The sequence below is a fragment of the Bos indicus genome, chromosome X (genome assembly GCF_029378745.1).
Source record: "Bos indicus isolate NIAB-ARS_2022 breed Sahiwal x Tharparkar chromosome X, NIAB-ARS_B.indTharparkar_mat_pri_1.0, whole genome shotgun sequence".
Taxonomy (NCBI): domain Eukaryota; kingdom Metazoa; phylum Chordata; class Mammalia; order Artiodactyla; family Bovidae; genus Bos; species Bos indicus.
Genome location: NC_091789.1, coordinates 7,721,345 through 7,744,612, shown reverse-complemented (window position 1 = coordinate 7,744,612; position 23,268 = coordinate 7,721,345). Strand labels below are relative to the sequence as shown.

The window sequence follows — 23,268 nt, the reverse complement described above, 5'->3', positions numbered from 1 at the left end:
TAAACACAGTTGTTGTGCACCTAATTGAATATTTTTTTTCATGCTGTGGTCTGAACAATTGAAAGAGATTTTTAAAAAAAAGAGCTCTGGAGGAAATGTTGGAAGAATTTTGATTTGCCCCATAACTGAACATTCATAAGAAAAAATGAGAACCTATAGTATGAAATGGGGAGGTTATACTAGACAGAAATATATTGAAAATACACTAATATTTGAAAAATTGTACCACACTGAAGTCTTTTCATTAACACCCATTGGATATAGAAGACAATGTGAACTTTATGCCAGAGTTCAATTTATAGGGAATACGGTTGTAGTGGTTTTATTAATAATAGGCTCTTTCACCTCAAATAGTGGCATGAACAGTCATTTTATGGGAGACTATAGAAATTTCTTCCCATGAAAATAACCTCAAAGTTTAAAATACTCTCGGAAAATGGGAGCATTTGGGGGGGGGATCTTGATACTACTGGAGTTATAAATGTTATCTTTCTAACTAGAATCTGTATAGTGAATTATTATAAGTTTGTCCAGCATGGTTAGGAACTAATGAGAAAAGTGATATCTCTGTATCTTAGTAGTCAATTTAAAATAATGTTTACTCTAAAGAAATATCATGTTTATCGTTTAATTTAAAGAATTTGTTTAGTGAGAAATCTATTTTTATATAAAGAAATCAATTTTGGCAAATTCGTGGTATCAAAACTAACTCGAGCAGAGAGCTACCATCTTACATCCTTGAGAAAATGTGTACTTTAATAATCACATCATGTGACTGCAGGCACTGTTCTGCCTCTTGATGGAAGCATAGCAATGTCACGGTAGAACTTACTAGAATATGCTTGTTCAGTATTCACCCATCCATCTATCTATTCATCCACCCACCCATCTTTCCATCCAACACTACATGCCAGGTACTCTGCTGGACACTGAATATACAGCAGAAAACAAGACAAACATGACTCCTATCTCATAGTACTTAATGACTTAGTAGAAATTCCTTAGATGATAAAGAAAACAATCATGAGTAGATCATTTTGTGACAATTTTTTGAAAGAGGGGGAAAGAATAAGTGAAATTAACTCTCTGGCCTTACTTGAATGTTGTTAAAACTTTTCTTTGAATAATGTTCTCTGAAAAGTTGTATAGAAAGTATTATGAGGGATGCTGTGAATGTGCATCCAGAAGAAAGACAGATAGCAATTGAGACATTATAAGAAAGAACAGGGCTTTCAAATAATGTTAGTTTAGTTTTCCTGAAAATTTTTAGTAATGGTCATTTTTTTTTCTATAGCATTTTATGCCTTTCAAAGCAATTATACCAACCATGTGAGGAAGAGCATATTTTATTTTCCCCATTATGTAGATGAGACAACTGAGGCAGAGATATATTAAATACCCAAGATCCCACAGCTATATGGAATCACAGCTCTACCCACGGCTTTTTCTACTATGCCATATTGAAAAACACCCCAGATTCTAGTATAAGGTCTTATAAACCCCCAAAGACTTATCGGAATGTAAACTATTCAAGAAACCAAAGTGACTAGTACAAAAGAAGGAAAACAAAGTATGACAAGGCCTCTGCTTTAGGCTGTTAAGTAGGTCACCCACTAAAAGGCTATTTTGGTATAAAATTTTAGAGGGCATGGAGTACATATACCAACATCACTGACCTGATTCTTCACTTTCAAGATCTAAGAAAATCAAAGGCAGTTTTTTTTTTTTTTTCTTTTGGGAGGGAGGGGTGGATCATTTGGGTAGCTTAAGAGAATGTTAGTTGCAAAATTTGATTTAGCCAGGCTGGTGCTCTAGATTTTTTTGTGAAGTTGATTCACTAGAGATGATGGTGTTCCTAAGAAGGGGACAGCTTTCTATCTCTGGGATGCACCGTCAGTGCTTCCTTTCTTCCTTCCTCATTCCTCTTCTCACCCCTTCCCTCCTTTTCCTTTTCTTTTCTTACCAATTTCTTTCTTTCTTTCTTTCTTTTTTTTTTTACATTCTCTTCTCACGGGGGCATATCTGACAAATTGTTAATATTTAATTTGCTATAAAACAGCTCTCCCAAGCAATGACTGCTCACTATAATTTCAATCTCTGAAGCTGTTTTGGCCCCTAGGTACCCTGGGATCGAATTAGAATGGAAATGTTTCCCTTACAGTTTTGTTTATGGCAGCATGGGCACTTTGTTATTAACTGGCAAATTGAGACTGCTAAGGAAAATAATAAACTTTCACCACATTTCTATTTGACTCTTTACTCCAAACAGAATATCCATCTGGCTTAGGGTGAAATGTTTCTTCTGATATTTTTCAGTTTTCTATTTAAATATCCAAGATTAACAATGAATATCTTTTGGCCTATCAAATTGTATTTTTTCCCCAGTCTGAGGCTTTTTCATTTTCTTCACATTTTAAAAACCATTATCATTTTTTCTCATATGCCATCTTACTTTTAAAATGGTCTTCAATTATATACACACATATTCTCATTCATTCTCTCTTTCTTGTTCTCTGCCTCAAACCAGAGGGATATTCTGGAAAAATATCCACAGATTCAAACCTAGTGAATGCTGCTTTGACATTTTGCAACTAGGCCCCTGAAACAAAAACTCTACTCTTCTTCCCTGTCTAATCCCTTGACTGTTCCTTGCTGGGAGGAAGGTGTGGAAAGGAAGGGGACTACTCTGAAATTTTCAGCTCTCTAAGAAACAGAGGTATGGAAGGGTGTGTTTATCTGATAAGTAGCATTAAATTGCAGAGACTACCAGATTAATCATGCTATGTACTTTTCAACAGCTTAGATTTTCTTTTATTTCTCTCTCTTTCTGCCACTGGGGAGGAAAAAAGGGTTAGAGAGACTATCAAAACTGTTGGCAAGTTTAGTCTGTTGGCTACTTAATTTATTAGCAGAAATGGGAACTGCCTCAGGTTGATGATTTAACAGGGTGGCTTGGGGTGGAATAAGTCTCAAACCTACCTGTTCCAAAATTGTGTTAATCCTTTCAACCTCGCAGTCAATCAAGTATCGTTTTTCCTGCCTCCTGTCCATTTCTTCAATGATGCGCCTGAATTCTTGGACGTCCTTGATGTTTCCCACAGACCTTGCTGTCACCTGCCAGTTGTTTTGTACTGCTGCTTCCATAATCGCTTGGAGGATGGAAAATCCTAAAAGAAGGGAAAACAGCTATATTGATTATTTTTTCTTTTAAAAACCTTTCTGTAGGTATTAAAGGTTCTAGTGAGCTTTTAGTCACAGTCCATTGGGTTCCCTTGAACCTTATCCCTTGTGGACAGCAGGCTTACTCATAACCTCAGTCTTAACCTTTCGGACAGTTGGCATATCTCTATCCTGTTTGAAAGGAAAGAAGGTTCAACTTGGGGTGCCAGGCTAAGTGCTTATCAAGTCTGTACTTGAGCAATCAGTACTATAATCACTGAATTAGAGTACCTAATTATTTTTATTGACAGGCTTATCAAAATATCTATAGAATGAATGCCAGTAGCTTCTTTCTTATTTCTGGCCACAATCTGTCCTTTCCTTCATCTTCCACATTAACGATCTTCAGAATTAGAAATAACTTTAGTAGAGATAGAACCTCATTATAATATGGCTGATCCTTACATGGATATGACTCTCCAACAAAGTAAATTATGTCTCCCAAGCAATATAACTCTCAGAAAACATGACAAAAACAGTCTATAACAATGATAGCATACTGTTTCTTTGTTCATAGCATTACAAAAGCATTCAATCATACTAAGTCTTCCTGAGTTCTTCCCCTTTCTCAATTCAATTGATCAAAGATTCTCAGTTCTTTTTTAAGCTAATTTATATCAGACAACTATTAACTACTAACTTTCTGGATCTATGCAGCATGGGAAAGAGAAAAGATTTAATGCTTGAGTTTTGGGTAAACTTTTTAGAATCAGGGTTTGAGAAGCTGGAAAGAACAGTCTGTCTGTATGAGTCACAGAGGAGCACAAGGGTTTCATATGTACTGGTCTTTGAGAGTATTCATATCTCTTAATATTGTATCATATCTATATTTTTGCTTCTGCATGAATCCATAATCTGGGTATAATTTCATCAGGCATAGACATTATTTGATTGGGATACGGTCAAAAGCAGCTCCTTTTGCTCCATTAAATTGTTTTCCATTTATATTAAGGTAATGACTAATGGAAGTGGGTAATGGGGATGATTTGCAAGACCCAAATAATCTGTGACCTAACAATTTGGCTACAGGAGGAGGAGAGAATGGAGGACAATGGTGCTGCTCTTGGAACACATTCCAGGTTCTGTGCCACCTCAGGCTCACCCTGTAGTATAAGCAGGTTACTGTCAGGGGTCATCTTCATTGCACCAGAGAAAATGGTATTGACGTTTGGAGAGCGCGCTTTGGGGAGATGGCAGCAGTGACTCAGGCGGTCATGATGACTCTTTTGTGTGCTGGGTATATGCGGGAAGAAGATCACAAATGAGACCCAAGCACTTGGTAATTTCCAAATGAGCAATTTCAGCACAGGAGCTCAAAATTACAGATAGGAGTAAATTACCATTGCTTTAAATGTTAATGCTTACTCTTTTTAAACTAACCACATGTATTCATTGCTCAGATTTACATTTTCGTGTGGCTTTTTGTTGTGCTCTCTGCTTTAGTGGGAGTTGAGGGCACATGCTAGGCCAAGACATGAGATTAAGAAATAAGCATAGGAAAGAAAAGATTAAAGTGTTGGAAAATCTTTATTGAGAAATGTACAATGAAGCCTCATTATTTTGAATCCCACTAATTAAGAATTTTATGAACATTCAGCAAGGACAAGGTTGAATTTTACTTCTGTACTATTTATGAAGAAAGTATTGACTGAATAATACTAGTAATGAAATTACACAGGGCATCTTGCTATATTGAAACTAAACTTTAAAAATATACCCTTTAGCAAAATACAAGTATTTTGTCTGTTGAGTCAAAACCTACATTCGTGTAATCTCTGCTTGCTCATCCTGTTCTACCATTTTGGAACCAAAGAGACAAATTGAACCCCCTTTCCATGTGATAGTCCTTCACATTTTTAAAAACAGCATATGCCTATATCCCATTATCTTTCTTTTTTTTTTTTAAAGCTAAAAATGCCCCAATCCTTCAACAGTTTCATGATAGGTTCCCTCACTGTTCTGTCTCTCTCCTACGGACATTTGTCAATATTTTATTGATCCTGATAATTCGTATGTGATTTGACCAATGTGGATTATTGCTTGCTTTGATATGGGCTGTTATTTTAGCACCCTCACATTGCTAATATGCCGGGAGCCGGCGAGAGACATTCTACTCGTGACAAAGGTCATGAGGAAGGAGGCTCAGCATACGCAAAGGCGGGATCGAGCCTCAGGAGTCCCCCCGGATATTCTCGAGCATCTACCCCCCAAAAACCAGAGTCTGCCTACTTTATTGCTTTGTGCTCTCACCTCTGACTTTACTGGGGGCTGTCCCCCACCACCATCTCTCTCTCTCTGTCAAAGAGTTAACTTACAGCTCCAATTCATAAAGTTCCTGGGCAACTAGGAGTGTTTAAATCCAAACCCTTCAGATGGCTCTCTAACTCGCCTGACAAGTTTACCCGGACTCCTACAGCTATGCATATGATTGTTTACAGAGGCACGGGAAGCTTAAGATATTCAAATAGCTTAGAGCCTCTCAGAGAGTTAGAAACTGTCAGAATAAAACTAGTAAAAGATTTCATTGATGAACCAATGCTTGCTGCCAAGTTTCCACATCCCCTGAATTGTATCCTTGAATATGTATTAATTAATAGTTGGTATGTATAAAAAATAAGTAGTGGCCTTGGTGTTAGTAACTTTAGACCCTTAAGGTAATAAATTCTTTCCTTTGTTGTAAACCCATTACACATCCGCCCTATAGGAATGCAATTTTATCTTCGGAAGATGGCGCCAAACCTTAAAATAATTACTCTTAGAGAAAATAAGTCTTACGGTTGATAAGTCCTTGTCAAGAGTCATAAAATGTTAATAGGCCTTCTGGCCAGAAGATGATGTAAATCACCTAAACCATTTGTATACGATAAATTTGCAGGAAAGAAACCCTGGTTTTTGATAAGGGTCAAAGACTGCTGACTTTGCATTCCCTATTATCCTCTATGTGTAACTTAGGGTATAAAAGCCCCTGTTGAAAATAAAGCTAAGGACCTTGCTCGCCAAAGCTTGGTCTCCCCATGTCATTCTTCCTCTTAACTTCCAGCTGAGTCTCCATCTGGAGCGTGGATATCCTCTGTGACCATTTATTTGCCTGGGCTTCTAAGACCCACTCGAGAAGGTGTCTAAAGTGGGACACCTTCTGCTATTCGAGAGGGCGCCTGCGGCCTCCGTGGTCAGAGCTAACCTGGTGTCACGGGTTATATTGATTTTCCGCGTAAACCAAGCTACTCAGCTTCTTTTCTCCACTGAATTTTCCTACTGAGCTATCCTCATTCTATTATTCTTTATATCTTTGATGAATAAATAAATAAATAGTCGTCTAGGCCATCTCTCCTTCGAATACCCTGGATCAGCTGGGGCTGGACCTCGGCACTAATACTTCTAAATAGCCATATTATTTTGTTAATTAATTTCAAGCTTGAATTCAACTAAAGCATGTCAATTCTCTTCATAAAACCTTTGCTGTATAACAACTCTCTATCTATGCATCAAGACTCATTCCATTCCAACCTACTTTTATCTCCCTTTTAAAAAATGCACCCTATCCAAATCCTCATTTCTCCCCTATTTTCACAGTTGCTCAAATCTGAAAGATGATCTTATCCACTGATGCAGTGCTCTCATTGTTACCTACTCAAGGCAGTTGCACCTGTCTGTCCCTTTTCCTGGCATCTCCTCCTACCTGTAGACCTTTGTGGCTGACTCTCTTTCTCCATGAAGCTTCTGTTACTGAGTACTTATACATTCTCCTGAGATGTGTACATTTAAATCAAGGTAAATCAGTTACAAGCCGTGGATAAACCAATTTGAAGAACTGTACAATAGGCATTTAAAAATTCAAACTAGAACTGGATAAATAAAGCATAGTACATAAACATGGAATACTATGCTACTGTTAAAGAGATAGCTCAATCTCTATATAACAAAAAGAAAAATTACTGCAGTATACTATTCCATAGGAAAAAGCTGCAAAATAGCATTGTAGTGTAGTTCCATTTCTGTAAAAAAAAATCTGAAGTGTATAGAAAATAATTTGAAGGAATTGGCAGTAATTATCTCAGAGGTGTAGAACTACCAAGAACTTCTCTACTTGCCCTGTCATTTATTTATGTAATGTTTGACTTTTTTACAAGAAGCAGGTATTATTTTCTATAAGTACGAAAACAATAAAGATTTAAAAATACAACCCATGCTGTCTGCTCAGAGCATAAGCTCCTGGAAGACATGGATGACAAATGAGTGCTGCTCTATATGCTGCCTGCTGCCACAAATGCAAAGGCACTTAATAAACACTGATTTTATAGATCTTTTTATACTTTTGTTCTCTGAACCATGTGGATGCATCACCTATTCGAAAATTAAATAGAAAAAGCATACTGGTTTCTCAATGAACTTGGATCTGGGGCCTTCTGGGCTATGAGCCTCACTCACATTACTGAGCAAGTCAGAACTGTGGCTTAACTCTGTAGTATCTTCTCACCACGCAGAGTTTCTTTGTGTCCGCGAGCGTGTGTGGCTGTGTACTCAGCAACTCTGGGGGAAATGGTCATCTCAGTGCAGTACATGTCAGTGAGCAAGCCACCAAAAAAGAGCACTTTCATTGGTTTTCATACCTAATTTGTTATAGTTTGACTGTTTCCTGTTACAGCTGACCAAAGACAGTAAATGTGAGTTTGAGGGAGGAAAAAAAGAAAAAAGCAAAGTTTGACTCTGGAGGCAGGGCAGAAGCAGGCGTCAGTGCTTGTAGGAGGTGAGGTGCGTATAACAAAAGCCTTGGCTTTATAAAAATAAGTCTGCTGTTTTAGCAGCTTCAGAATTGTCCTCCACTGTGTGTGAGCTTTAATGTGCTCAACTTTGCAATACTGAAAGCTACTTTTATTTGAGCAGGAAATTCCCTCATCCTGATTCCAAACCACTGCTGCTGTCCAACTTCTGTTTCTTCTTTGGTTTAAAGAATGAGAGCTACCACATAGGTAACTGGCTGAATGATAGACTGCTTGCCATTTGCATTCAACCAAGATAACACAGGCTTCCCTGGTAACATAGTCGGTAAAGACTCTGCCTACAATGTAGTGTAGGAGACCCAGGTTCGATCCCTGGGTCGGAAAGATCCTTTGGAGAAGGAAATGGCAACTCACTCTAGTATTCTTTTCTTGCCTGGAGAATTCCATGGACAGAGGGGCCTGGCAGGTTGCAGTCCATGGGGTCACAAAGAGTTGGGCACAACTGAGTGGCTAACACTTTCACACTTTCAAGATAACACAGGAACATGACAATAGAGCACAAAGTGATTGTGGATGAAGAGTTGGGCCACAGCTATGACCAATCCAATCCTGCTGGAGCGGTTGTCGGGCTACTCTTGCTAAACAAGAGAGTTGTCTCGGTAAAGGCTCTGCCATCCAGATCCCCCTTCAGCCAAAGGACTTACTCCTTCAGACTCTGGGAAAGTCGTTTCCTGAAGAGAGTTGCCTAGCTTCAAGTAATACTTCCTTCCCAGGGAAACCTGCATCCAGTGACTGGTTGTTATGGGAAATCCAGGCATAAACCTTTCACTCCAAATTGTTGTTCAGTCTAAGATGGAGAAGGCAGTGGCACCCCACTCCAGTACTCTTGCTTGGAAAGTCCCATGGACGGAGGAGCCTGGAAGGCTGCAGTCCATGGGGTCGCTGAGGGTCAGACACAACTGAGCAACTTCACTTTCACTTTTCGCTTTCATGCATTGGAGAGGGAAATGGCAACCCACTCCAGTGTTCTTGCCTGGAGAATCCCAGGGAAGGGGGAGCCTGGTGGGCTGCCATCTATGGGGTTGTACAGAGTTGGACACAACTGAAGTGACTTGGCAGCAGCAGCAGCAGCAGCTGCAGTCACTAAGTTGTGTCTGACTCTTTGCAACCCCATTAACTGCAGCATGCCAGGCTCCTTTGTCCTCCACTAACTCCCGGAGCTTGCTCAAACTCATGTCCATCGAGTCGGTGATGCCATCCAACCATCTCATCCTCTGCTGCCCCCATTGGTTTTTGCCCTCAATCTTTCTGAGGGTGATGCCCTCAGCATCAGGGTCTTTTTCAATGAGTCAGCTCTTCAAACCAGGTGACCAAAGGATTGGAGCTTCAGCTTCAGCATCAGTCCTTCCAATGAATAATTAGGGCTGATTTCCTTTGGGATTGACAGTTTGGATCTTCTTACAGTCCAAGGGACTCTCAAGGGTCTTCTCCAACACCACAGTTTAAAAGCATCAATTCTTTGGCACTCAGCCTTCTTTATGGTCCAATTCTCACACCCATACATGACTACTAGAAAAAACCATAGCTTTGACTAGATGGACTTTGTCAACAAATGATGTTTCTGCTTTTGGATAGACTGTCTAGGTTTGTCATAGCTTTCCTTCCATGGAGCAAGGGTCTTTTAATTTCATGTCTGCAGTCACCATCCACAGTGATTTTGCAGCCCAAGAAAGTAAAATCTGTCACTGCTTCCACTTTTCCCCCTATTTGCCATGAAGTGATGGGACCAGATGCCATGATCTTAGTTCTTTGAATGTTGAGTTTTAAGCCAGCTTTTTCACTCTCCTCTTTCACTTTCATCAAGAGGCTCTTTAGTTCCTCTTTGCTTTTTGCCATTAGGGTGGTGTCATCTGCATATCTGAGGCTATTGATATTTCTCCCAGCAATCTTGATTCCAGCTTGAGCTTCATCTAACCCAGCATTTTGTATGATGTACTCTTCATATAAGTTAAATAAGCAGGGTGACAATATACAGCCTTGACGTATTCCTTTCCCAATTTTGAACCAGTGCATTATTCCATGTCCAGTTCTAACTGTTGCTTCTTGACCTGCATACAGGTTTCTCAGGAGGCAGGTAAGGTGGTATGGTATTCCCATCTAAGAATTTTCCACAGTTTGTTGTGATCCACACAGTCAAAGGCTTTGGTGTAGTCAATGAAGCAGTAGATATTTTCACTCCAAATAGGATAACTCTAATGGGCCATGCCAACTTCAGGGCTATGTGAAGGATAGGTTGAGGCCTTGTTATGACTACAGCCTATCTTCTTCTGCTCAAAGCTGCTTCCTTCTTTTCCTCCCACAAGTGTTTTTTTTTTTTTAATTTTGATTTTATTGGAGTGTATTTGATTTACAATGTTGTGTTAGTGTCAGGTGTACAGCAAAGTGATTCAGTGAATATATATATATATATTTACACACACACACACATATATATATATATTCTTTTTTAGATTCTTTTCTCATACAGGTTATCACAGAATAATGAGTAGAGTTCCCTGTGTTATACAGTATGTCTTTGTTGGTTCCCACAAGTGTTTTTAATGAGAGTACTCTGCAGTAAAATTTTGCATGGAAATTTCCATCTCAGAATCTGCTCCTAGGGAATTCAATCTGTGACTGTTAGGTTGACCTCATGACAGGAATGACAGCAGATACAAAAAAAAAAAAAAAAAAAAGATTTCGAATCTACAATTGTCAAAATCATTTTCACAAGGGGAGTGAAGGGCAGGATTTTGTTCAATGTACAAAACGAAAAGCTACTCTATGCTGAATAAATTTAGTATTTGATCTGAAAACACAAAAGAATAAAAAATAAGATACTGACATATGGATGTTGGTAATGAAGACACCCAAGGAAATAGAGCTGGGGATAATTTTCTCCTTTCTGCTTTACATATTTCAGCACGGGCTGGCAACACCTGTTGTTGCTCATGAACCTGTCCCAGGTCTTTCTGAGCCACACCATCTGTACTTCTGACATGGTGTCCAGCAGTCCCCAGATGATGGGGCCGGGGGGCTCTAATATTGACAAATGGGCTCCACACAAGTGCTGACATTTTTAGCATTCTGTGCCTGGTGAGGATTTTCAGGGGATTTCCCATAATGCTCCCAAAGGGACTGCTGACCCCCTAGAAATGTTCTGTGTGTTAGTTGCTCAGTCGTGTTTGACTCTTTGTGACCCCATAGACTGTAACTGGCCAGGCTCCTCTGTTCATGGAATTCTCCAGGTAAGAATACTGCAGTGGGTGCCATTCCTTTCTCCAGGGGATTTTCCAGACCCGGGGATCAAACCTGGCTCTCCTGCATGGCAGGCAGATTCTTTACCATCTGAGCCACCAGGGATCTAGAGAGGAAAATTGATCTTTGCCAGAGGGTGATTCAATATTTGTCCCATTGGACTGTGCTGGAAACTGCCTTTTCAGGTTGAAAAAGACTCAAAATGGCCCATGAAAATTCTTGTGGTTTGCATTTTCCAGTCATAGAATCACACATTACAAGCTAGAAGGACTCTTACAGATGATTTAGAGAAGTCATAGAAAAAATTTAAAGCTCTGGAATTCTTTTTCCAAACGAAAATTTTATGGAAGCCCAACCTATAAGACAGATAGAAGTGGAGCTGCTCTGGTTTGGAGGGGTGGTGTTTAGAGAGAAGAAGTGACTTGCCCAAGACCACGTAGCTAGTATAAAGTCAGAAGCAAGACTAGAACCTAAGTCAGCAGGGCCGGTAGTAGAGTGAAGCCAGAGAAGCAGCTAGGGCACAAGGCTTTTTATTTTTGGTTTGTCTTTTTTTTCCAATTGTCTTGAGGTATAATTCACACATAGAAAGTATATATATTTAAGGTATAAAGCTTGATGTTTTGATATACGTTTACGATGTGGAGTGATCAGCACAGTCAAGCTAATGAATACATCTGTCATCTGATTTAGTTACCATTTTAGTTATTTTGTGTGTGTGGTGAGATCACTTAATATTTACCCTCAGCAAATGCCAAGTGTACAATACAGTCTTGCTTACTGTAGTCACCAGAAGTATAATTAACTGTAGTTAAGGTACACCACCATGTACCTTAGATCTCCAGAACTTATTCATCTTGCATAACTGACCAACATCTCCTCATTCCCCCACCCCCTAAAAAGCCACTTTCTTAGAGTTGTCCAAATGTATTCTCGCTTGCCTCACCCTAGTCTTGGCCCTAGAAGCAAGTGCCTTCACTTCCAATTTAGTGCTCTTTCAAGTATGTTATGCTGCCAAGCCTACTCGATAGGTCTTGTTTATGGATGCCCTTGGCAATGTTATAAAGTGGACAGAGCCCTTCCATCTTCTTGACGTCACACAAGATCTTGATGTTCCCTGTCTATCCAGTAGCCAAACTGGACCTATTACCACCACTTCTGGCCTTTTCTTTCCCCCTTCCCCATAACAAAACACATTTGTCCTATGTCCCTGTCCCTCAGCATTCTGTCCTTTTCTAGGTGCCAGCATAAAAATGGCTAATGGAGTAATGTGTTACCCTTCCAACTAACACAGGTGCCTTTTAGCAGTGGCCTTAACACAGGTGAGTTTGGAAGCAAAGGAAAAGAGGATGTTGAGCATTATTTTGGGATCTGCCCATCTCCTGGGGTCATGCAGATAATGAATATGGAAGTTGGTGATGTGGGAGCTGTAATCTCTAGGTTATGGAATTTAACAAATGAACAGCTGGTACCTTGTGGGTATCTCAGAGACCAGTAGTGTAAAAAGATCCTCTGAAGGTCAGTTTCAATCCTGCCTATCTTGCTCAACTGAATTCAGCTTAAGAAAGCATTACTTTATTTTTCTGTGTCTTCACTTACCTCTGGGTTTCTCAACTCTGGTTGTGCATTATCATCATGTTGAAAGCGAAAGTGTGAGTTACTCAGTCTTGTCTGACTCTTTGCGACCCCCTGGACTGTAGCCCACCAGGCTCCTCTGTCCATGGAATTCTCCAAGCAAGAGTACTGCAGTGGGTTGCCATTTCCTTCTCCAGGGGACCTTCCCGACCCAGGGATCAAACCCAGGTCTCCTGCATTGTAGGCAGATTTTTTTTTTTTTTTTAATGTCTGAGCCACCAAGGAAGCCCCTATAATCACCTTGGAAACTTTAAAATATTGATGTCCAAGGTTTACTCTGGATGAATTAAATCAGAATCACTGGAAGTGATTTCCAGCTTTGTTTTATTTTAAACTTCTTGGGTACTTCTCATGTACAACCGGAGTTGAGAACAACTGACCTGTTGTAATGGCTACCCAATACAAATGAGGTTTATGGAAGCAGGACTCTTTTCTTAGGTGTCTTTCATGACTGGCAATAAAGTTCTTGTTAAGAAAAGCATGATCCAAGAAGGGCTAATCATCATCATTTTAGTTGCTAAGTCATGTCTCATTCTTTTGAGACTCCATGGACTATAGCCCTCCAGACTCCTCTGTCCATGGGATTTCCCAAGCAAAAATACTGGAGTGGGTTGCCATTTTCTTCTCCAGGGGATCTTCCCGGCCCAGGGATTGAACCCACATCTCCTGCATTGCAGGTGGATTCTTTACCACTGAGCCACCCCAGAAGCCCATATATATATGCTGCTAAGTTGCTTCAGTCATGTCTGACTCTGTGTGACCCCATAGACGGCAGCCCACCAGGCTCCTCTGTCCCTGGGATTCTCCAGGCAAGAACACTAGAGTGGGTTGCCATTAAGGCATGAAAATGAAAAGTGAAAGGGAAGTTTCTCAGTCGTGTCTGACTCTTCACGACCCCATGGACTGCAGCCTACCAGGCTCCTCCGTCCATGGGATTTTCCAGGCAAGAGTACTGGAGTGGGTTGCCATTGCCTTCTCATATATATATAAAATCCAGAATTAAGCAGACAAAGGCACAGAGGCTGAGGGAAGGGTTGTAAATTGCTTTTTCTTGTGGTAGATGAGGAACCTGGGAACATTGTGTCATTGTGTGGGAAGTAGACTCTAATGGACTCAAAGCACTTTACAAATGTCTTTTTTCTTCTGAGGTAGCATCTGTGTTTTTCTAAGTACAAAATTAACACATGCTTAATTTGGACATTTGAGAAGACACAAAGATGAAAAAAATAAAAGTATGGGTGACTCTACAGCTCAGAGATAACCACTGTTAGCATTGGTGTATTTCTTTCCATGTGCTTAAATATAAATATTCTGTAGAATTTTTATTTTAGTAAAATGGATTGAACAATTGTGTCCTATCTTTTAAAAAATGTAACATATCATGGGTATTTTCTTATGTTATTAAATGTTTCAAATCATAACTTTAATGTCTATACAATATTCCATCCATTAAACATACTGTAATCTATTTAACCATTCCCCAACATGAAGACTTCAGCTATTTCTAATCTCTACCTATTGTGAATAATGCTGTGATGAAAACACTCATACAGCATCTCTAATTATTAATATTTCCGTAGGAGAAATGTCTAGAGGAAGGGATGTCAGGCCAAACATTTGTGAACACGTTGAATGCTTTAGGTACACATTGCCTATTTGCCCTCCAGAAAGGTCATATCGTTTTCTTTTCCCATCAGCAGAATATGAGAGTACTTATCTCTCTGCCTGCTGCCTAGCATTGAATAATATATTTGCCCATTTGATAGGGGAATATAAGAAAGTTCTTTTCTGCTAGCGTTTCATTTATTGTTAGCAAAGTTAGTGATTTTTCACTTTTTGTGTCCATGTTAATGCTTTATCTTGAGAATTTCCTATCTATTTGCTTTGTTCAGATTTCTATTGTGATATTAGTTTTTCTTATTGATCATAAGGACTTTTATACATTCATGACATTGTGTCTGTAATATGTGTCACAGATATTTTAATACAGCTTATTTGACATTTAATACTGTCTGTGATATATTCTAATTAACAGAAATTTGACATTTTGTGAAATTAATATTCTTATTCATCCAAAAATTACGTGAGATAAAAGGAGACAAACGAAAATTTATCCTCCTGCTCTTATTTGAGTGCTCACCTGGGCTTGGAACCCAAGCATTATGCAAACCATTCTCTCCATTTCTTACAACTTCTTTGGTCTCCATGGAATTTCAGACAACTTTCTCTTGTATATGGTGGCAAAGTAAGTGAATGGGAGAAGCTACATATGGAATCTGAAGGTGATTGCTGAGATACAAGTGAAGAACAGAAAAAGAGGCAGAGGAAAGAGAGATGATGAACCCAATTCAGTTATTTCATGTTATGTTTTGCTGTATCTAAGAAACTTGATATTCAAAAGTCTGAACTCAAATCCAATACTTCAGGATCTGACTATTCCTATTATCAGTACAAAGGGTACTTTTATTTAAAAAGAATTCATGGAAAGATGCCAATAGCATGTTTTTTTTTAATTAAAAAATCTAATTGCATTTCTATATAGTACCAACAGATAATATAAGTGTAAACATTAAAACTTACAATAGCATAAAGCAAAGTAATACATTTGACAAAAATAGGCAAAATCTTTTCACTAAAAACATGTCACAGAGATAAGGAAGAAATTGATAGAGGCCTTTCCCTTATTTTTCAAAGCAAATCAGGTAATCAAAAATGCCTTTAGATTTGAAATGAGGCCTGATTCTCAAGCAAAGCTCTTCTCCTTTATTAAATCAAGAATAGAAGGCCTGGGTCCAGTGTGTAGTGCATAAAAACAAAATTCTAATTCCCTTCCAAATAAAATTCTTTTTTAAAAATTAATTTCTATTGGAGTATAGTTGCCTTACAACGTTGTGTTAGTTTCTAATGTACAGCAAAGTGAGTTAGCTATAGATGCATCCCACAGTGCATTTGAACCCACATTTTGTTATTTTGTTTTTGCTTTAACCTGATTTAATCATATTTGATTTCCATAAAAATATAGTGATTGTCTAAATTTGAGATGCTAGAGCACAAACTCTTCTGTGTGCGAGGAGTTTGAGATGGGAAGATCAAGGACCCCTCTGTGTTTGCATGTGGATGTCAGTCTGTGGGTTTTATGGAACGGGATAAGAAACAAATATTCACCGACACCCAGCCCAATTTACCCAAGGCAAATTAAGATTTCCCTGAGGTCTTCATTCCTCATAATTGTGTTTGCTTAAGTTTCCTTTTCATTATGCACTGACCCTCAGCACATCTCTTCCTTCAGCTGCCTTATTAGGATGGGACCTTAGCTAATTTGTAGAGTCAGTGAACAGAAGGTGCCCCTGGTGTCCCAGTTCTGTGTCCTTTTCCTCTCCCCCAATACAATTCCTCCTTCATTCTAAATCCTATCCTTTTCTCAGACTAGACTGTTCATGAGTGCTTAAAGCTTCAATTGTGAGCCCCTCCATGAAGAAGCTATGTTTTATTGTTTAAATATTTATCTATTTGGCTGTGCTGGATCTTAGTTATAGCACACAGGATCTTTTGTTCATTGTGGCTTGCAGAATCTTTTTAGTTGTGGCAGGCAAACTCTTAGTTGTGGCATGTGGGATCTAGTTCCCTTACCAGGGATCAAACCCAGGTCCCCTGCATTGGGAGCTTGGAGTCTTAGGCTCTGGACCACCAGGGAAGTCCCAAGAAGTTATGTTTTGAATTAGGATCAAAACCCTAAAGCAAAAGGGCAACCGTTACAGAAGAAATTGTAGACAATAATTTGGTGGGAGAGTATTGTTTGAGGTATTCCTGATACCCAAATATCCCACAGAGGAGGCCATTTCCAACTACTTGTCAAGTTTAAAGTTGGCCCTGAAACTAGCAATGCATATAATCCTGCGTTTTCCATTTTTCTTTTTCATCCAGTTCTTCATTATGAACTTTCTATTCCTGCTGGTGAATTATGTCACCCCATTCTCCACACCATAAACTGAGAAAGTATGTCCAAATAGTTATGTCAGTTTCACTGAGTTAAAGTAAACCTGTTTTGGACTGTCAGCTGAAAGGAAATTTAGAAGACCATCTGGAGTAGATTTGCTTAAGGTCTGGGAAAAGTACAATAGGCAAGCCTTCTGATTCTCAACCACACAAGGTCTGATATAAAAAAAGTAAAGAATAAATAAACAACAAGCTCTTACTGTGTAGCATAGGGAACTATATTCAATATCCTGTGATTAAACCAAGATGGAAAAGAATATGAAAAAGAATACTGTGCTCAGTTGTGTCTGACTCTGCGACCTCATGGACTGTAGCCCTCCAGGCTTCTCTGTCCATGGGATTCTCCAGGCAAGAATACTGGAGTGGGTAGCCTTTCCCTTCTTCAGGGGATCTTCCCAACCCAGGGATTGGACCCAGGTCTCCCACATTGCAGGTCGATTCTTTACTGTCTGAGCCACTAGGGAAGCCCAAGAATACTGGAGTGGGTAATCTTTCCCTTCTCCAGGGGAACTTCCTGATCCAGGAATTGAACCAGAGTCTCCTGCATTGCAGGCAGATTCTTTATCAGCTGAGCTATCAGGGGAGCCCCAAAAAGAATATATGTATAGCTGAATCACTTTACTGTACTGCAGAAATTAACATACCATTGTAAATCAACAATGCTTCAATAAATTTTTTTTAAAGAATAAAAACAACTGAGTGTGGATGGAAGGGGCTGCTACAGTGCTTGTGCACAAATCCTTCATGTTTCTATTTGATAGGTAGATAATTGCCCTGGGATAGGCTGCCTGCAATGCAAACTCACAGAGGATACGAGTCATCTCAAAGTTTCTCTGTGGACTGCTGCACACTTAATAGATGTCATGGGATGATTGATCATGCCCATTAATAGGGTTTCTTATATAACATTTCCTCACTTGGCTTTTAATCCCCTTGAAATCCATGATTTCCAGCACTGATCACATGACGGAATCTGGCCGCCAAACAAGTGGTGAGCAGTTTGAGTATTAGCAGGTACTTTATGGGCATCTGCAGGAGAGAACTGACTGTAGATCTCAACCAAAGAATGCACTTGCCAGCTCTGGTTTTGTGGCTGTGGGAGAAGGCTTTATGCATTTGGTTAAAAAGGTCCCCTGCCATGCAGCATTGGTGGTACAGTGGTGAGCACAGCAGCCTTCTAAAAAGGGGCTCCGTTTATAGGTTGGGGAAGAAATGCTACCAGTCAGCCACACTTTACCTTCTTCCCAGGTCTGATCTATTCCAAGTAGCACCAAGTGGCCACAATTATGAAGATGGCCCCTCACCTTGCTACCCCTCCTCCAGCAGGGGAGAGCTTTGAGTCAGTTCCCAGAAGTGGGTATATTTTGCATTGAGCTTTCACATCCTGGGCTTCCCTTTGTACATAATAATTAACATTTGTGGCCTGTGAAATGAATGGACCCAGCTGGAACTTGAGTTCAGAAAATATGTGCTTGCTTTCCATTAAGCAAAAGGCTTCCTATTAGGAAAGTGACTTGCCTGGAAACATTCTTCAGTATTCTCAAGTTTGAGAAAGCGAGGCCAAACCAAACCTCTCAGCACTGGGGAGAGGGAGGTATGGACGATGGCTAGCAGAGAGAAGGAAAGGAAATGGAACGTCTGGGGCAAGAATGAAAGGGGGAATTAGATAGATTGGGAGTGTGGTATGGACATGTACACACTGCTATTTAAAATGGATAACCAACAAAGACCTGCTCTATAGCACAGGAAACTCTGCTCAATGTTATGCAACAGTCCAAACGGGAAAATAATTTGAAAAAGGGTAGATACTTGTACATGTATAACTGAATCATTTTGCTGTACACCCGAAAATAATGCAACAAAGTTAATTACCTATACTGCAATATAAGATAAAAAGTAAAAAGAAAAAAAGACAAAAAGGGTCTGGATTTGATTGCAAAGCTCATGTCAGTTCAGTTCAGTTGCTCAGTCATGTCTGACTCTTTGTGACCCCATGAACCACAGCATGCCAGGCCTCCCTGTCCATCACCAACTCCCAGAGTCCACCCAGACCCATGTCCATTGAGTCGGTGATGCCATCTAACCATCTCATCCTCTGTTGTCCCCTTCTCCTCCTGCTCTCAATGTTTCCCAGCATTAGGGTCTTTTCCAATGAGTCAGCTCTTCGCATCAGGTGGCCAAAGTATTGGAGTTTCAGCTTCAATATCAGTCCTTCCAGTGAACACCCAGGACTGATCTCCTTTAGGATGGACTGGTTGGATCTCCTTGCAGTCCAAGGGACTCTCAAGAGTCTTCTCCAACACCACAGTTCAAGAGCATCAATTCTTTGGCGTTCAGCTTTCTTCACAGTCCAACTCTCACATCCATACATGACCAGTGGAAAAACCATAGCCTTGACTAGATGGACATTTGTTGGTAAAGTAATGTCTCTGCTTTTGAATATGCTATCTGGGTTGGTCATAACTTTCCTTCCAAGGAGTAAGCATCTTTTAATTTCATGGCTGCAGTCACCATCTGCAGTGATTTTGGAGCCCAGAAAAATAAAGTTCGACACTGTTTCCACTGTTTCCCCATCTATTTGCCATGAAGTGATGGGACCACGTGCCATGATCTTAGTTTTCTGAATGTTGAACTTTAAGCCAACTTTTTCACTCTGCTCTTTCACTTTCATCAAGAGGCTCTTTAGTTCTTCTTCATTTTCTGCCATAAGGGTGGTGTCATCTGCATATCTGAGGTTATTGATATTTCTCCTGGCAATTTTGATTCCGGCTTGTGCTTCCTCCAGCCCAGCATTTCTCATGATGTACTCTCCATATAAGTTAAATAAGCAGGGTGACAATATACAGCCTTGATGTACTCCTTTTCCTATTTGGAACCAGTCTGTTGTTCCATGTCCAGTTCTAACTGTTGCTTTCTGATCTGCATACAGGTTTCTCAAGGGACAGGTCAGGTGGTCTGGTATTCCCATCTCTTTCAGAATTTTCCACAGTTTATTGTGATCCACACAGTCAAAGGTTTTGGCATAGTCAATAAAGCAGAAATAGATACTTTTCTGGAACTCTCTTGCTTTTTTGATGATCCAGTGGATGTTGGCAATTTGATCTTTGGTTCCTCTGCCTTTTCTAAAACCAGCTTGAACATCTGGAAGTTCACGGTTCACCTATTGCTGAAGCCTGGCTTGGAGAATTTTAAGCATTACTTTACTAGTGTGTGAGATGAGTGCAACTGTGCGGTAGTTTGAGCATTCTTTGGCATTGCCTTTCTTTGGGGTTGGAATGAAAACTGACCTTTTCCAGTCCTGTGGCCACTGCTGAGTTTTCCAAATTTGCTGGCATATTGAGTGCAGCACTTTCACAGCATCATCTTTCAGGATTTGAAAGAGCTCAACTGGAATTCCATCACCTCCACTAGCTTTGTTCATAGTGATGCTTTCTAAGGCCCACTTGACTTCACCTTCCAGGATGTCTGGCTCTAGGTGAGTGATCACACCATCGTGATTATCTGGGTCGTGAAGCTCTTTTTTGCACAGTTCTTCTGTGTATTCTTGCCACCTCTTCTGAATATCTTCTGCTTCTGTTAGGTCCCTGCAATTTCTGTACTTTATTGATCCCATCTTTGCATAAAATGTTCCCTTGGTATCTCTAATTTTCTTGAAGAGATCTCTAGTCTTTCGCATTCTATTGTTTTCCTCTATTTCTTTGCATTGATTGCTGAGGAATGCTTTCTTATCTCTCCTTGCTATTCTTTGGAACTCTGCATTAAGATGCTTATATCTTTCCTTTTCTCCTTTGCTTTTTGCTTCCCTTCTTTTCACAGCTATTTGTAAGGCCTTTTCATTATAGGGGACTGGAATGCAAAAGTAGGGAGTCAAGAAACACCTAGAGTAACATGCAAATTTGGCCTTGGAGTACAGAGTGAAGCAGGGCAAAGGCTAATAGAGTTCTGCCAAGAGAACACACTGGTCATAGCAAACACCCTCTTTCAACAACACAAGAGAAGACTCTACACATGGACATCACTAGATGGTCAACACCAAAATCAGATTGATTATATTTTTTGCAGCCAAAGATGGAGAAGCTTTATACAGTCAGCAAAAACAAGACCAGGAGCTGACTGTGGCTGAGATCATGAACTCCTTATGGCCAAATTCTGAAATTGAAGAAAGTAGGGAAAACCACTAGACCATTCCGGTATGACCTAAATCAAATCCCTTATGACTATACAGTGGAAGTGAGAAATAGATTTAAGGGACTAGATCTGATAGACAGAGTGCCTGATGAACTATGGACAGAGGTTCGTGACATTGTACAGGAGACAGGAATCAAGACCATCCCCAAGAAAAAGAAATGCAAAAAAGCAAAATGGCTGTCTTATTGCAAAGGACTGTAGCTAATCCTGATACAATTGGAAGGCTGTCAAAGGTAATATTAAGGGCAAGATTTTGCCTAGACGATACAGAAGGATGAATGTATTCAGTCCTGAAGGACAACGGAGAACATGCTTTTCACTTGAGGAAAAAAGTTTCCTTTGACTTAATACTGTAGTCTAAAAACTGTTTGGGAAACACTCAAAATGGGATGTGCAAAACTTACAAGGTAAATAAGCATTTTCATGTGCCTTCCCATACTAAAAAAAAGAAGCACACATTATAAAGATATCACCAAGATCAACTCATTTTGACTGTTTTCTTCAATTGAGCTTTTCCAATGGGGGTCTGAGGGTGGATTTAGAAGTATGGAGGAGGTTACAGGACTTGGGCTCCAGGAAGAGTGACTGAATGTTGCCTAAGCTGCAGAGAAGTTAGGTGGCTTTAAGTTTCCAGAATTCTCTGATGTCTCTTAGAATTCTCAAACATGAGAGCCAGAATTTAGCAATGGTCCCAGTCTCTGCATTGTACGAAAGAGAAGCTGAAGTCCAGAGAGAGAAAATGGTTTACCCAGGGGTAGATCCCAACTTGAACATAACCATAACCCTTTTCATGATTTAACTTTCAGTATTAAGGTAAAATGATGTTTCTGCTGCATTTTCTCAACAAAGATTCATTTTGGTATTGAGTAAAAGCTAAAATCCAACAAGAAAATCTTTATGAATAGCCCTTGTAGATTTGCCTACAAGACTTCTGTGACCTTTTTAAGGGCTCTGCTCCTTCGCTGAACACTTTTGCATGGAAGAGCCAAGATTTTACTAGAAAGGTTGAATGTTAGAGCACATCGTCTCCCTCAAATGTGGCTGGGATTCCCATTTTCTGCTGGGGCCCACTGTAATCTACACAGGCTTCAAACCCCTGGCTTAACTCATCCTCATCAGAGCATGGCCTTCTCTAGCAACTTCAGTTTTCAGTGATGAACTCTGGCTGTTCTAGACACCTAGAAAACCCTCCTCCCCATCCCATACACCCTTTACCTTAACCATTCATTAAAACTTAGCTCAAAACATATCTCACCAAACAGGTCATCAGATTGAAATGGAGGGAAATGAAGGTTCCAAACTCTCATACCCATTCTCTATTGGCTTGAGAAACTTAGGGTATAGGAGGTGACCACTATCTCTCAGAGATGATGGTATGATATCTTTAAATCATCTTTGGAATAATATATTTTTTGGGGTTACTGTTATGTATAAATTTTGTACTCCCATTTCTCAGATTTTAAATTAAGGCCCCTTTACTTTTGCTGCCAAGTTTGGGACAGGAGTATGAGCTAACATTCATTGAATGACTACTTTGGGCTGGGCACAGTGCTAAGCACTTATACACATTATTATATTTAATCCTCCCAACAACCCTAAGCAGAGGTAGTTATTCCCAGTTAACAGATTAGGAAATTGAGTCTCACAGAGGCACATGTTTATGAATAAAAGCAGATAACTAGTAAATTTTGGAGCTGGCATCTATACTCAGGTTTGGCTTCCAAGCTCATACTCTTCTTTTTCCTCAGCAGTGGCTGAAATTACTCTGTGCAGTTGCCCAGGAAAGACGAAATCATACCTTTTTCTAAGTGTTTCTCCATGACAAGGGGGACTCTAGAACACACTTTTGTACAACTAACTACCTGAGGACACCCCAGGATCTTTCAGGCCCACTAGGATGCATACTGGACAATCAAAATATAAGTGAATGCTCAACAGAAACACAGGCAGAGTACTGTGGATAATGGCATATCTCTCATGAGTTAATCACCACTTTGGGAGCTGAGCTGATGTTACTAGGCTGGGTGGGTTTTATCATTGTTTGTGCCCCCTGCCTCCAAAGCAGCTGTTTTTGCTTTTCCTAACTTCCCTATTTCTGTCTTATTTTCTAGTTATCAAATCTGAGCATTATCTTTGACTCTTCCATTGCCCTGGGCAAAAATAAAGTCAAATTAGTTCATTCTTTCTGTGTCTTCCCCTTTACATTCCCATTACT

At 39.8% G+C, this 23,268-nt stretch overlaps 1 protein-coding gene across 6 annotated transcripts in view; it reads right to left on the bottom strand.

Annotated features, from left to right (window-relative positions):
• GRIA3 (glutamate ionotropic receptor AMPA type subunit 3) overlaps window positions 1-23,268 on the bottom strand; it is a 308,690-nt gene that overhangs the window by 152,495 nt on the left and 132,927 nt on the right. For all 6 annotated transcript variants that reach the window (XR_011565376.1, XM_019956167.2, XM_019956168.2 and 3 more), the window contains one exon: window positions 2,980-3,167. Coding sequence is in view for 5 of the 6 variants with exons in the window: in XM_019956167.2 (XP_019811726.1) it covers window positions 2,980-3,167 (188 nt within the window). In the remaining variant the exon portion in view is untranslated. The remainder of the gene's footprint in view (window positions 1-2,979; window positions 3,168-23,268) is intronic.